This window comes from Portunus trituberculatus, chromosome 50 (genome assembly GCF_017591435.1).
Source record: "Portunus trituberculatus isolate SZX2019 chromosome 50, ASM1759143v1, whole genome shotgun sequence".
Taxonomy (NCBI): Eukaryota; Metazoa; Arthropoda; class Malacostraca; order Decapoda; family Portunidae; genus Portunus; species Portunus trituberculatus.
This window is the reverse complement of record NC_059304.1, coordinates 3,620,909-3,637,855: the sequence shown is the minus strand read 5'-3', so window position 1 is coordinate 3,637,855 and position 16,947 is coordinate 3,620,909. Positions and strand designations below refer to the sequence as shown.

The 16,947-nt window shown below is 42.5% G+C and overlaps 1 protein-coding gene across 1 annotated transcript in view; it reads right to left on the bottom strand.

The window, feature by feature from the left end:
• The window catches only part of LOC123499674 (glycogen [starch] synthase-like), a 47,848-nt gene that overhangs the window by 25,914 nt on the left and 4,987 nt on the right, over window positions 1-16,947 (bottom strand). Inside the window, exons 2-7 of the mRNA XM_045248051.1 lie at window positions 8,230-8,414; window positions 7,726-7,917; window positions 7,320-7,517; window positions 6,106-6,368; window positions 3,367-3,487; window positions 1,322-1,488 (exon numbers count right to left, since the gene is read on the bottom strand). Of these exons, the coding sequence (XP_045103986.1) occupies window positions 1,322-1,488; window positions 3,367-3,487; window positions 6,106-6,368; window positions 7,320-7,517; window positions 7,726-7,917; window positions 8,230-8,414 (1,126 nt within the window). The remainder of the gene's footprint in view (window positions 1-1,321; window positions 1,489-3,366; window positions 3,488-6,105; window positions 6,369-7,319; window positions 7,518-7,725; window positions 7,918-8,229; window positions 8,415-16,947) is intronic.

The following is a 16,947-nucleotide window of genomic DNA, read 5'->3' as shown; positions in this document are numbered from 1 at the left end:
TTTTAGTAGTATTTTAATTGGTCTCGTTTTCCTTCTTGATATGGTCCCATTCTGTTTATTTCTTCTACTTCCTCTTCCAAGTTCTGCCTATCTTCGTCATTAAGATTCTTCAGTAGGTCTTTGACTGATTTCATTTCTTCTTTTTCTCTTCTTGGTCTATATTTTATATTTTTTTCTTTTATTCCAAATACGACTACACTCTTCTTTTTTTCTGCAATTTCTCTAACTAGATTTTCTTTTGTCTTGAGGACTCCTATCATTTTGTTTGTCATATTTTCTTCTTTTTCTTTAAGTTGTTCTTGAATCACCTCCTGAAAATTGGCCTTATCTTTCTTATCTTGGACTCTCCATGCTTGTACTTCTTTTTTAATCACGTTCTGTACTCTTTCCTCTTCCTTGTTTACTAGATCTTTCAGCTTCTCCTTTTCTTTCTCGGCTTTACCGAGTCCTTCTTCCATCTGCTTCTTGTAGTTAGCTACTTCCTTTTTTAGTTCTTCGTTTTCCGCTCTTAGCCTAGCTTCATTTTCTTCCACTTTTCTTATCCTTTCTCTCAGTCTTATAAACTCCATTTCCTGTTCTTTATTCTCTTTCATTTCCATCTTCTCCTTTATCAGTTTATCTACTTTACATTCAATATTTGACACTCTCTTAAGTAGTGAAGTTGTCGTCGATCGAACCCTTCGAATCGCTGTTCTCCCTCACCGACATAGTCATCATCAGCCTCTTCTCTATTCTCATGTCTGCATTTGGATGGGATATCTTTTTCACTCATTATTCCTTACTAATTGATTTCATGGAGAAAAAAAAAAAATGAGTCCACACTACCTGCCCAGGCCACTGTAAATACTATACAACAGGTGTAGTGAAGATCAGCTGATTGTCGGAACTGCGCCAGTGCGTCCGCCTTCAACCGTGTCTCGTGTGTGTGTGTGTGTGTGTGTGTGTGTGTGTGTGTGTGTAGAGAGAGAGAGAGAGAGAGAGAGAGAGAGAGAGAGAGAGAGAGAGAGAGAGAGAGAGAGAGAGAGAGAGAGAGAGAGAGAGAGAGAGAGAGAGAGTAGATAAGAGGGATTTATGAGAAATATTGAAATAAGAAGGAATGGGAAGAGAGGAAAATAATTGTATTATAGGATTGACAAAGAGGGTTTGGCTTTATATAGCATACACATGAAGACTTCAGAGTAGTGATGCTTACCAAATACCTTGAGTTGACATGTCACTTCAGCTAAGAATAAGGGTAAGAAGTTTGTTTCATCATGTAGGGACCTGTCTGTACATGACATAATACAAGATCACTCACATTAAAATACTAAGAAGCACTTACGTCAGGCATATTTCATACATGCGCTTCCCAATCTTGGCCTGGATGTCGTGTATGGTGTCTCTTAAGGACTTGGTGACAGCCTGACCTCTCAGAGATTCGATGTTGAAGTTGTTGGTCTTGGCCGGGAAAATCATGAATGCAATCACAGTCTTATTTGTTCCACTGGCCTGTGCAGACAAGACAAATTAATGTAAAACCTATTAATTGATTAAATAAAAGTGTGAATAACAAATTACAAATATAACACATGGAGCTTCCCTATTTCTAATAAGGTACACACACACACACATGTGCACACACACACACACACACACACACACACACATACACACAAGGTTTTACAGGGCCTGGGTTTAATGTGTCTCATATCTACACTCATCCAAAGAAAAATTGGATAAGTGTAGATATGGAGACGGGACCACACGAGCATAAAGCCCAGGCCCTGTAAACCACAACTAGGTAAATACAACTAGGTAAATACACACACACACACACACACACACACACACACACACACACACACACACACACACACACACACACACACACACACACAGACACACACACACACACACACTGCGAGTGTAGTGGTTAGCACGCCGACTCACAATTGAGAGGCCCGGGTTCGAGTCCCAGGAAGCAGCGAGGCAAATGGGCAAGCCTCTTAATGTGTGGCCCCTGTTCATCTAGCAGTAAATAGGTACGAGATGTAACTCGAGGGTCGCTTTCCCGGTGTGTGGAGTGTGTTGATGTGGTCTCAGTCCTACCCGAAGATCGGTCTATGAGCTCTGAGCTTGCTCCGTAATGGGAAAGACTGGCTGGGTGACCAGCAGGCGACCAAGGTGAATTACACACAAACACAAACACAAACACAAACACACACACACACACACACACACACACACACACACACACACACACACACAAGTTTATAAATTGATCAACGGGATGGACCAAGTGGACAATGAGTACCTGATCCTGAGAGAAGAATATGCCAGTCGAAGCACAAGATCACATAGTAAGAAGCTGAGGAAGGGAAGATGTCTAAGAGATAATAAAAGTATAGTTTCCCGCAAAGATGTGTTGAGACGTGGAACAGTTTAAATGAAGAAGTAGTGTCTGCAACGAGTGTACACAGTTTTAAAGAAAGATTGGATAAGTGTAGATATGGAGACGGGGCCACACAAGCATAAAGCCCAGGCCCTGTAAAACTACAACTAGGTAAATACAACTAGGTAAATACACACACAAACCATGTAATGTAGTGGTTAGCACACTTGGCTCACAAACAAGAACTGTGTTCAAGTTCCAGGCATGGCGAGGTAAATTGGCAGGCCTCTTAATGTGTAGGCCCTGTTCACCTTGCAGCAAGTAGGTATGAGATGTAACCTGTGGGGCTGTGGCCTCACTGTCCCAGAGTGTAGTGTGTGAGTGGTCTAAGCCTTACCCAAAAATTTAGCAGTCCATGCTGTGAGCTTTTCTATAGGAAAATAGCTGGCTGGGAGACCAGCATATGACCATAGATCAGGGGTTCTCTACCTATTTCTCATTAAGACTATCAACCTGAAGCCCCATTAATCTGACATCAAAGAATGTTAATTTGGTGACTGACACTAATTCAATATGCAATGGTACTTCAAAGGATATTATCACATTAGCCATCTAAGTACCTCTGTAAATCTTCTTGTGAATCCATGGAGATTCACAAAACCCAGGTTGAGACCCCCTGCCATAGATGAATGGCACCTAGTGCAACCAGAGGTATCAACAGAAATAGAAAATGTGATAGTAGGATGAAAGGATAAGAGGATGAAAAAAGTGACATCAGATGTTGAAATTAGTATGTGAATGAAACTTCCCAAAACCAACAAAGAAAAAAGTCAAAGATGTTTGGAATAGTTTGGAGGCAACTAAAAGCAAGATATAACAAAGAAAATTCCATAAATTGAAAATCAAATTGAACTATAAAACAAAACATATGAGTAAGTTATCAAGATCTTAGCTCAAACAATGCAAAAAAGAAATAGTGTAAGCAGTCCCATCACCTTCATGTAGTGGTTCAGTCTGGCCAGCGCCTCAATGTAGATGTCTGCACCCTTGTTGCCAAACTCATAACGGCCAGCAATGAAGAAGTAGAGAGTGTTGTCCAGATCAAAGTCCATGAACCTGAATGAAAAATGAATAAACATGAGTATGAGAGTCTGAAACAAAGCACTGACTTGATTAGATAACTAACATCAAAAAGAAAATATGTAAGAATATTGTAACACTTTATATTCTGATAAAAAGAAAGTACAAAAATATGAAGATCAAAACTATCACATGAATTAATAAGATGACAAAATAAACAAACAAATAAGTAATCAATAATCAATAATAATAATAATAATAATAATAATAATAATAATAATAATAATAATAATAATAATAATAGCAATCTAATTATAGACCTACATAGCAATTTCATACAGGATGGCCCAGACCAGGCAATACACACACACACACACACACTGTCTGGCATTGAGAATTTGGACCGTGATGATCTGGTGGTGAGGGATATGAGAAGTGGGAGGAAGCATGAGAGAAAAGTGAAGATGAGTGTGTGTACAAAGGACATAAAGAAATACAGTTTTCCACAAAGAATTGTGGGGATCTGGAATGCGCTGGAGAAAGAAGTGGTTGAAGCAAAAACAATTCATGGATTTAAGAAAAAGTTAGATAAGAGTAGATATAGAGACGGGACAGCACGAGTTTGAACTCCTCCTCCCGTAAACAACAACTATGTAAATACAACTAGGTAAATACACACACACACAGGTCTTTACTAAGGAATCCAAATTTGAAAGGCCACAGGGTAATAGAGAGACTGTCTATATGAAAGAGATTAAAGTAACCAAGCTTGAAATAAAAGAGTTAATGAAGAAATTGGATGAAGAGAAGGCAATGGGACCGGATGAAGTCTCAGGCAGAATACTGAAAGAATGTAGGGAAGAATTAGCAAGTCCTACATACATCATAAAATGCTCAATAGAAAATGGAACAGTACCAGTTGAATGGAAAAGAGCTGAGGTGGTTCCCATATATAAAAGTGAAAGGAAGGAAGAACCTCTAAATTACAGACCGGTATCACTAACTAGTGTAATATGCAAGATGTGTGAAAGAGTAATAAAGAAACAATGGATTGAGTTCCTTGAAGACAACAAATTATTATCAAATAGCCAATTTGGTTTTAGAAAATGGTGGTTGTGTGTAACAAATTTACTGAGTTTCTAATCTAGAACAGTTGACAGATTACAAGAGAGAGAGGGATGGGTTGATTGTATTTATTTGGAATTAAAAAAGGCATTTGATAAAGTGCCACATGCAAGGTTACTGTAGAAGTTAGAGGAGAAAAGGGTGGTTTAAAAGGAAGCACATTGAAATGGATGGAAAATTATTTGAGGGGGAGAGAAATAAGGACGGTAGTCAAAGATATGAAGTCCAAGTGGAGAGCAGTAGAAAGCGGAGTGCCGCAGGGGTCAGTATTGGCACCAATACTTTTTCTCATTTATATAAACGACATACCAGAAAGAGTGAACAGCTACATAAATCTGTTTGCGGACAATACGAAACTGTGCAGAGTTATAAAGCAACAAGAGGTTTGTGAAATACTGCAGGAAGACCTAAATAAGATCTGGGAATGAAGTAAAAAGTGGGAGATAGAATTCAATGTGGACAAAAGCCATGTCATGGAAATGGGAAAGAGTGAAAGATGACCAATGGGAATCTATAAGATGGGAGATGGAGTAGAACTGGAGAAAGTAAAAAAAAGGAAAAGGATTTAGGAGTGACGATGGAAGAAAATAATCAACCGTAAGCCATATTGATAGAATTTTCAGAGAGATATATAATTTGCTAAGGAATATTGGAATAGCATTTCACTACACGGACAAAGAAATGATGAAGAAATTGATAAGTACTATAATAAGACCCACATTGGAATATGCAGGAGTAGTGTGGACCCCCATAAAAAGAAACACATAAGGAAGCTGGAGAGACTACAAAAATTGGCTACAAGAATGGTTCCAGAATTTGAAGGGATGACATATGAGGAGAGACTAAAGGCTATGGATCTACCAATCCTGGAACAGGGAAGGGAGAGAGGGGATCTGATACAAGTTTATAAATTGATCAATGGAATGGAACAAGTGAATAATGAGAAACTGATCCTGAGAGAAGAACATGACATTCAAAGCACAAGATCGCATAGTAAAAAGCTGAGGAAGGGAAGATGTCTGAGACATCTTCCCGCAAAGATGTGTTGAGACATGGAACAGTTTGAGTGAAGAAGTGGTGTCAGCAACGAGTGTGCATAGTTTTAAAGAAAAATTGGATAAGTGTAGATATGGAGACGGGGCCACATGAGCGTAAAGGCCAGGGCTTGTAAAACTACAACTAGGTAAATATACACACACACACACACACACACACACACACACACACACACACACACACACACACACACACACACACACACCCTTGACTGCCACAGCAGGCCCAAGTGCAGAAAGACAGTTTTGTAGCCTACTTTACTACATCCAAGGAATCCAGTTATTGCTAACAATCTATATTCTCATAGCAAAAACTCTAAATGTAAACACTGTAGGAGGAACACAGAGGCAAAAAGTACTATTATGAAATCCAAAACCATCAATTAAAGTGCCGAGTGGCAGCAATGGAAAAACAGCTTTGAAACATTTAATTTAACAACAAGCATTATTACATATGGCACACAGACAACTTGCCCATAGAAATGTCCTCTTATGAAGTCGTTGATCTTTTCTTTCGACAGGGCATGAAGATTTTGGAACTCGTGAAGGGCAGAAAACTTTTTAACATTGAGGCCATTGGGAGTGATGATGTCTGGTTTGCGCTTAAGGAGATGCTCTGCCTCTATGCCAGTGATCTCAGAGACAGTGGTGAAGGTGTGTGCCAGGTGCGCAGCACACCTCTCCATGCAGTACCTGTGGTAGATGCCTCTCCTCCCTGCCTCTTCATCTATATTAAACTGGAAAACAAACATTCATTTAAAAAAAATGTATAATAACTCATTCATTTCAATGTAACAGAATTTCTTTCACATATAAGATGGCATGTTATATATATATATATATATATATATATATATATATATATATATATATATATAGAGAGAGAGAGAGAGAGAGAGAGAGAGAGAGAGAGAGAGAGAGAGAGAGAGAGAGAGAGAGAGAGAGAGAGAGAGAGAGAGAGAGATAGATAGATAGATAGATAGATAGATAGATAGATAGATTGATAGATAGATACATAGATAGATAGATAGATAGATAGATAAATAGATAGATAGATAGATAGATAGAGATAGACAGACAGACAAATGGACAGACAGACAGACAGACAGACAGACAGACAGATAAATAGATAGATTGATAGATAGATATAGATAGACAGAAAGATAGATAGACAGATAGATAAATAGATAGAAAGAGATATAGCTAGTTAGCATGAACCAATACCATCTCAGCATGATTCCCACCATGGTGCAAGCAATTAATTAATAGGATACTTTCTTGTAGTATAATTTTAGCTCCCCCTTGTGCCTTTGTATATTTTCAGTATGTATATACTGCAATTTTAATAAACTTTTATGATTATTATTATTATTACTATTATTATTATTATCATTATCATTATTATCATCATCATTATTATTATTATTGTTATAATTATCATTATTACTACACAAATCTAAACAATATATATGAATAAGCCTTAACTATGTAATACGCAAACATTACATCCACTAGCATGTTGTGAAACTAAGTAAAAAAAAAAAATAGATATCTATGTAACACCACAAGTCAAGGATGAATACTTGTACGTATATGTAATGTATGCATAATTATAATGCATATAAATGAAATTGATGTTAATTTTTGTGAGTGAACTTATTTAAGAATAATACACTGTAATTCCTGACCTTATCTAAATTATTGTAGAAGTCCACAGCGCCAGCACAGAGAAACCTGCCGAGGAGGGTAGCGTGAGTGGTAAAGACAGTAGAGACATCAACGTTCCTCATCCTCAGCGTGATGAGCCCCACGCCTGCCAGCCACTCGTGGAAGTGTGCACACACCCGCGGCTTGGCATCGCTGAAATTCACCACTTCCGCTCGGAACTGCAAATAACAGTTATGAATTTAAGGGTTAAAGAAAAAAAAAAAGAAAAAAAAATGTTGAGTACAATACGGATCATTAGTGACTGGTAGTATGTTTCATAAGCAAGACACCATACTTCTTGTAGCTATGGCACAGTACGTCAGTAAGAGTAGTTTGCTACAGAATATCCCACTTCATATAGTACACTGATGATCCTGCGCCACTCACCTCCTTAATAAACCTGGCCACCATGACGCCGAAGAGCACCGCGTCATTGCACTCAATGTCGCCAGTAGGAATTCCGATCTTCGTGTTATTGTACAGTTCATGTTTATACTCGTCAAGACAGCCGGAGGCAGAGCTGATGTCGAAAAGAATTATCTGGGGGCTGCCGTCCACTAACCATCGTCCCGGATGTACCTGAGCAGTGTGATAATCATTATAACAACTCTACAAAGCGTCAAATCTGCATGATAAATAAAAAATTTCGACATAGTAAAGGATTGGCTCTGAAACTTGTCAAATCTAATTATAATAAGTGTTATCAAAGCACACGCATTACAGTATATATTTTCTTGTTTCACAGCCACATGATCACCCCACTCACCATCTCACATCAGGAAGCAATATTTCCACAATCTTTCATACCTCCTCTCGCAAACGCTGATCCCAGCTGTACTACCACAAACCACGCCTTTTTACATTACCATCACGGGCTGCACAGACACTCACCCGCCAGCCCTCCGCTCTAAGGTTGTTCACCGCCGCAGTGAGGGGCGAGTGGGATGGAAAGTCTCCCAGCTCCACCTCAGTCCTCACACTGGTCTCCTTGTAAGGCCCCAGCAGGATGTACTGATCCCCGAGTTCTTCCACCGAAGCGCCACATTTGCTCCTGATAACCTGGTATATGCCGCCAACTGAAATAAATAAAATGCGGTATTGATGTTAGTATGTGTCGAGTATATAAATGAGATATTTCAAAGTCTTATACATATTAGTTACATGAACCTCTTCCCTTGAAATCACGATCTAATATGAACATGTTGATTCCAGTGAATGTCTACTACTTGACAACACGAAAAAGTTCTCCACAGAATGGGCCATGAAATTTTATAAAGAACCACTCCGCATATGACATCTAGGGAAACTGTATAGTTTAACATTATAATTATTATACGAAAGGCATCGGTTCGTTCAGTAACGTCTCAACATTTATATTGTGAGTGACAAGTCATGAGGAGATAGCAGTCCAACGAACGAGCGCCGCTTTAATAATATGTATAAAAATAGTTCGTTCCCGACGGTGACTACAGCATGAGCTGCCGTGCCATGACCTTGAGCCCAACTAAAAATGGTTGTACTATTTGGTAACCTCCCAGGAAGGTTGTCGCCTAACCTGCTGACACTGTAGATGTAACTTCAACTTTTCATATGTACAATGGCAAAACACTGTGAGTGGAGGTATTACTCTTCTGTGATTTATCGTTGCGTTCATTTAAATCATCACCGTGGACTTCCCAATCTACAAAATATTGTTATTCACTTATCTTTATACACACGTAACTAATTTCAAATAACGATGTGCTAAATCTAGAGCTAAAGGAGGAGAACAGAAATCTGAAATGCTAGAAATTCATTTTCTCTCTCTCTCTCTCTCTCTCTCTCTCTGTGTGTGTGTGTGTGTGTGTGTGTGTGTGTGTGTGTGACTCGGTAACTATGGGATAGGATACACGTGGAATGCCTGGTTTGGAAGAGCGGCCGGTAGGAGGGCGCGTAATGACAAGCAGGCGCCTGCTCGTCCTTCCCATCCCTTTCAGTTCGAGTTTGACCTCGCAGTCGTCAGGGTCCAGTGTGTAGCATAGTATATACATCCAGCGCCCTTCCTCCCTGCTACTATCCTGTACCCTTGCATACACTAGTTATCTCCTGCCGCAAATCTAAATAAATATATCTGATAAATATATAATCATCAAAATGAACATATGAATACATAAATATCGTGTGGGTGTCCTTGAACATAATTTCTAAGTTGTGTTTTCTTTATTAAGGTCAATAAAGATAAATGACCGCAGCGGGAGAGTCTGCAGGCTGGTTGTATCCTTGCTTTCTAAGGCAGAAAGGAAAGACAAAGTCATGTTTATATAATAGGCTTGAAAAGAGATAAGATTGTCCCGAGAAAACAAACCATAGTTAAAGTACTTCTGAATACTTCGTTGTTCATTAGTCTTCGGTGTATGTTAAGGATCTCTTGACGTAAGGCAGGGCACGTAGTAACAACTTATCACACCAAGAAAAGACAGGATATCTCTATCTGCAATCCTAATTTAGAAAAAAAAACTCACACTGAGAATAATCATGAAGGATACATCGCCTTGAACCTTGCCTCGTTGTGCTTTTAGCGCTGTTACCAACAGACCTGCAGGATGCCCACCGCCAACAACAGACCGAGCTATTAGGCCTTCCGTAAAAAATAACAGCGGGAAAGTGGTCAACCGTTTTTCACAGATGTTAATGTTGACCAACTCTCCCAACTGAACACCAAACGAAACTCTTTCCTGATTATGAATTTCATTGTATCTCTCCCTTCGACAATTAGAATATGTCTGTAAACGGTTCCCAAATCCAGAATCTGTCTCGCTAAGTGTCACAGCAACAGAAGCCGCGCCTCGGTCACATGAACTCAGTGTTGCATGGGTCACTCCGTCAACCTTGACTGTAGGTTTTCACTATCACTAAGAGGACGATGGTGTGTGTGTGTGTGTGTGTGTGTGTGTGTGTGTGTGTGCGTGAGGGTGAGCAGCCAAGGTCGCTCAGCCGGCGTGTAGCAGTGTAGCGTGGGCAGTGGGATGCGCGTGCACATCTTGGCCAGGCAGCGTTGTGTCATCTTGCTCGGGTGAGGAGAGGAGGTGCGTGATGCGGGCGTTGCTCCCTGACTCTCTTGCTTGATAGTGCAATAGTCACTTATTAGCGTGCACTCAAAATTAATGCCACGATATTAATGAAGTTACTGAAACGTAAACAACTTTCGTATTTCTTTAAACAACAACAATGTAGCATTCCAATATTAAAAGGAATGAGTTATCTTGATTTATCATCGACAGAGAGCTTTAATCCTTTTATGTTTTTACCAATTTCAGTAAAACAAAAAAAAAAGACGAAAGGAAAAGAAAATAATAAAACTCCAATCGTTACTGTTACACACGAGAACGCTGTCCTTCCACACAGCTGCTTTAGATGTTAAAAGTAAAACTCAGTGGTCTTTTATCAGTCTGAATCGCACACTGTCTCATATCAAAGAAAATCGCTATATGCATTCAATTAATAACTTTTGGGAGCGTACCTACAAAACCAAGACATGTGAAGGATATTATATTATGTCATTGTTCCAAATGTAGTCATTATTGTAATCGTTACCATGCACGCAGCTGAGAGAAGGCCATTCAAGAAGGACGTAAGAGAAGCCGCCAAGATAGGAAATAGCGAGGAAAAAATTTTAATAGGAAGAAAAAAGAAAAAAAAGGCGTAGGTAGCGAGCATGATCAGTCTTGCCTAGCAAGGTGAACTGTTAGCTCAATTGTGAGTTTTATTCCTTTACATTTTATTTGTTTCATTCACCTTATGAAAAATTGCTCCTATTTTGCAGATTAACTGCAGATGTGAGTGTATATTTTTACAGGAGTAAGTCAACCTCGTACTATCCTATTATTATAGTAATAAGATATTAGGTGTGTGTGTGTGTGTGTGTGTGTGTGTGTAATTCAACTCGGTCGCCTGCTGGTCACCCAGCCAGTCTTTCCCATTACGGAGCGAGCTGAGCTCATAGACCGATCTTCGGGTAGGACTGAGACCACAACACACTCCACACACCGGGAAAGCGAAGCCACAACCCCTCGAGTTACATCCCGTACCTATTTACTGCTAGGTGAACAGGGGCCACACATTAAGAGGCTTGCCCATTTGCCTCGCCGCCTCCGGGATTTGAACCCGGACCCTCTCGAGTGTGAGTCGAGCGTGCTAACCACTACACTACGCGGTGTGTGTGTGTGTGTGTGTGTGTGTGTGTGTGTGTGTGTGTGTGTGTGTGTGTGTGTGTGTGTGTGTGTGTGTCACTTAATGGATCCATCAGGGAAAGTCTGCAGCGAACAATAAACTAATAAAATCCTTGGGACCACTATAATCCTGACTCTGACTGTCATGGGCTTGCTTCGCGCTGCACATGGAGGGGCTTGGCCGGTGCACTGACAGCATACACCTGGGAACGTTCGCTTCGGCAGATTTCAGGGTGACGTCAACCCTTTGCTGCAACACACAGGCCTCCATGGTATTTCAGCACCTGCTCCACACAGCATCACGGCGAGGAGAAACGAGTCACCTCTGGGGAACTGGCTACGTAGTGAAAACAATCCTTATTTGGTTCCTCCACGCTCCCCTCCCGTGCCTCGCCTCCGTGCCCTCCACCTCCACCCTCTTCACTACAGCGACCGTCCACCACGGACATTCTTCCCTACATGAAAGGATGTAGGAATGGAATCATTCATTGCTTGTCCACTCAATTGCATCGCTTGTGCCATGGCATGGTGATGCAAACATGAAGAATGTGTCGTGAATTAAGTGATGGAGTAATCTTACTAATGGTGGCGTATCGAAAACGTTCTGGAGCAAAGGTTCACAGAGAGCTCATCCCATTTAAGGGAGCGTGGGATGCCCGACTGAAGAATTAAAGGAAGGTAGATTGATCTACGTATGCTGAAACAATGGATGAATCAAGAGTTGTCCCAAATACATGCTCTAGATTGGCACAAAAAAAAAAAAATAAAATAAATAAATAAACAAATAAAAATAATAATAAATATATAAATAAATAAATAATCTATTTGCAGATATTTCTACCAGAAATGCTTCTAAATTATGATCGTAATTTCGTTGGTTTTCAAGTATAAAGAAAGCCAAATCTACCTGATTGCTATTTTTCCTAAAAGAACACTGTATTTATTGCTATCATATTCATGCATTTATGTGAACTCCATGTTTTGTGTCTGTATCATCTTGACCTGTATCAGTATTGGTATTGTTAAAAACTCTTTGGTACACAGGGCTGAGCACAAGTGGGCATGGTTGTGAGAAGCCTAGGAACCACTGCTACTCTAGACTGACTGAAATGTCAGTCGCACGAACATCTTTCCGCAAGAAAACAAGAACTCGTTTAGAATAATTGTCCTTAAAATCAGTCTGTGCTCGGTGGCTAACTGTGGCGAGCAAAAGCTGTCAATGTAAAAAGAACACCACAAAAAACGCTAATGGTCAGCACCGTTAAAGCTGCTTGCCTTGACTTCGTTGTCGAGGGACGGCAATTATGACGTTCCAGTAATGCTATAGTGAGGCGGGGGTGAGTGGTGAGTAAACTTATCCTGAATGCTAAAAACAAGATCATAGCTTGGTGGAACGAGAAAGCAAAACATGGAACTAGCGATGGTGAGTCATTCCCAGCATCCAATATGATAATAAGTTCACGTGGCGCGTCCATGAACAGGGGATGCTACCACAGAGCAAAGACGTGATCTAACCTGCTTATCGCGTGCTACTGACTTGCAATAAACTTCTTATCTACTGGGAAAGTGCCCATGCACCTGATCACGTTCCTTATACCTTTCGTATCACACTGTGTGCATGTCCCTAGAATCGTTACTTTTTTGCTTTTCCTTCAACAGACATGCATGGGAGGGGAGGTGATCTAATCCAGCTTTCAAATTCTAAAAATGATAGTTATAGTTTCCTTCATATCAACAAAAACCGTTAACAACTATATGAAAGAAATCAAAAGTGCTCTAATCCAGCTTTCGTTTCAATGGTAGCTACAATTTTTCACCATATCAGAACCGCTCAACTTCAGAATATATACATCATTATATCACATAACTGAACGCTGATTATGTAAGGCGCTGAGGTGGAGGGGAGAGGAGAGGTGGTGTGGGGAAAATGACCTTGTGAAACGCTAAGGTAGACATATGCGTAGGCGCCACCAAGGCCTTGGGTGCCACCTCACACTCACTACTACGTACTATTAGGCCTAGCGGCATACGCCAAATTTTTTTATTTAAATATCATCTCTTTTATTTAAAGAGAGAGAGAGAGAGAGAGAGAGAGAGAGAGAGAGAGAGAGAGAGAGAGAGAGAGAGAGAGAGAGAGAGAGAGAGAGAGACAGAGAGAGAGATCACAACGTATCGCCTATGAGAGAGCAGAAAACGCGTGGGACGTATACTGTACCTAATGGATGGAGCTTCATCGTGACCGATAAGACTTTCTGAACCACTGAGATAAAACTCATGATGATCAAAAGTTACTTCACGCAAAGAAAACGTAAACTAGAGAAGACTTATCGTCCACCGCCGCCAGCCTCGCCTCTAGCCCGCCATCAGTGCGGAAATGCGCGGAAACTTGCGAGGCCTGGCGTACATCAAAGCATTCCTCGATGCCGCCTGCGGCATGAAGGAAGCGTGGGCTCTCTCTCTCTCTCTCTGTGTGTGTGTGTGTGTGTGTGTGTGTGTGTGTGTGTGTGTGTAATTCACCACCACGGTCGTCTGCTGGTTACTCAGAGCTCATAGACCGATCTTCGGGTAGGACTGAGACCACAACACACTCCACACACCGGGAAAGCGAGGCCACAACCCCTCGAGTTACATCCCGTACCTATTTACTGCTAGGTGAAAAGGAGCCACACCTTAAGAGGATTGCCCATTTGCCTCGCCGCTTACCGGGACTCGAACCCGGCCCTCTCGATTGTGAGTCGAGCGTGCTAACCACTACACTACGCTGTGTGTTTCACTGTTTGATCTGCTGCAGTCTCTGACGAGACAGCCAGACGTTACCCTAGGGAACGAGCTCAGAGCTCATTATTTCCGATCTTCGGATAGGCCTGAGACCAGGCACACACCACACACCGGGACAACAAGGTCACAACTCCTCGATTTACATCCCGTACCTACTCACTGCTAGGTGAACAGGGGCTACACGTCAAAGGAGACACACCCAAATATCTCCACCCAGCCGGGGAATCGAACCCCGGTCCTCTGGCTTGTGAAGCCAGCGCTCTAACCACTGAGCTACCGTGTGTGTGTGTGTGTGTGTGTGTGTGTGTGTGTGTGTGTGTGTGTGTGTGTGTGTGTGTGAGATTCATCTCGGTCGCCTGCTGGTCACCCAGCCAGTCTTCCCCATTACGGAGCGAGCTCAGAGCTTATAGACCGATCTTCGGGTAGGACTGAGACCACATAACACACAGGTGTGTGTGTAATTCAACTTGGTCGCCTGCTGGTCACCCAGCCAGTCTTCCCCATTACAGAGCGAGCTCAGAGCTCATAGACCGATCTTCGGGTAGTAATGAGACCACATCAACACACAACACACACCGTGAAAGCGAGGCCACAACCCCTCGAGTTACATCCCGTACCTATTTACTGCTAGGTGAACAGGGGCCACACATTAAGAGGCTTGCCCACTTTCCTTGCCGCATACCGGGACTCGAACCCGGCCCTCTCGATTGTGAGTCGAGCGTGCTAACCACTACACTACGCGGTGTGTGTGTGTGTGTGTGTGTGTGTGTGTGTGTGTGTGTGTGTGTATGTAATTCACTGTTTGATCTGCTGCAGTCTCTGACGAGACAGCCAGACGTTACCCTACGGAACGAGCTCAGAGCTCATTGTTTCCGATCTTCGAATAGGCCTGAGACCAGGCACACACCACACACCGGGACAACAAGGTCACAACTCCTCGATTTACATCCCGTACCTACTCACTGCTAGGTGAACAGGGGCTACACGTCAAAGGAGACACACCCAAATATCTCCACCCAGCCGGGGAATCGAACCCCGGTCCTCTGGCTTGTGAAGCCAGCGCTCTAACCACTGAGCTACCGTGTGTGTGTGTGTGTGTGTGTGTGTGTGTGTGTGTGTGTGTGTGTGTGTGTGTGTGAGATTCATCTCGGTCGCCTGCTGGTCACCCAGCCAGTCTTCCCCATTACGGAGCGAGCTCAGAGCTTATAGACCGATCTTCGGGTAGGACTGAGACCACATAACACACAGGTGTGTGTGTAATTCAACTTGGTCGCCTGCTGGTCACCCAGCCAGTCTTCCCCATTACGGAGCGAGCTCAGAGCTCATAGACCGATCTTCGGGTAGTACTGAGACCACATCAACACACAACACACACCGTGAAAGCGAGGCCACAACCCCTCGAGTTACATCCCGTACCTATTTACTGCTAGGTGAACAGGGGCCACACATTAAGAGGCTTGCACATTTTCCTTGCCGCATACCGGGACTCGAACCCGGCCCTCTCGATTGTGAGTCGAGCGTGCTAACCACTACACTACGCGGTGTGTGTGTGTGTGTGTGTGTGTGTGTGTGTGTGTGTGTGTGTGTGTGTGTGTGTAATTCACTGTTTGATCTGCTGCAGTCTCTGACGAGACAGCCAGACGTTACCCTACGGAACGAGCTCAGAGCTCATTGTTTCCGATCTTCGAATAGGCCTGAGACCAGGCACACACCACACACCGGGACAACAAGGTCACAACTCCTCGATTTACATCCCGTACCTACTCACTGCTAGGTGAACAGGGGCTACACGTGAAAGGCGACACACCCAAATATCTCCACCCGGCCGGGGAATCGAACCCCGGTCATCTGGCTTGTGAAACCAGCGCTCTAACCACTGAGCTACGTGTGTGTGTGTGTGTGTGTGTGTGTGTGTGTGTGTGTGTGTGTGTGTGTGTGTGTGTGTGTGTGTGTGTGTCGGAAAATAAAAACACATGCATGCAGGTGGAGTGAGAGTGAACAAGACTGACTCGGCGATTGGGACACGAGATAAAAGCAGTAAAGGCGACGCGGACCCCTCCATGCACTGAGGCAAGGAAATGATGCAATGAGAGTTATTGTTGGTGGTGCGCAGGTGGCCGCGTGACACTGACAGGCTGTAGGTACGAGCACCCCCACGTGCACCGCCAAAATCACCTCTAGGTCAGGCAGCGCGCCAGAGGACTGCTGCAACATGGGAGGGAAGCGGTGCCGAGGTGAGAAGGAAGGACAGCAAGATGACACTGAACCCTAATAAGACAGGAAGCTTGGAGCGTGAAACAGCACACTCAAGCTTGAGTAGCTATCGGTTGTTTATGGAAAGAGAGAGAGAGAGAGAGAGAGAGAGAGAGAGAGAGAGAGAGAGAGAGAGAGAGAGAGAGAGAGAGAGTGTTGCATGCTTCACACACGCTTGGCTGCACTCTGAACATTGCTCTCAACATTAATAAGTAAATAACTGAATAGAAAATTTAACAGATATAAGGAGAGTCATCAACTTTATCAGCTTGCGTTATGATCTCTCTCTCTCTCTCTCTCTCTCTCTCTCTCTCTCTCTCACACACACACACACACACACACACAAGCAACCGGTAAAAAAAGCTTGTAT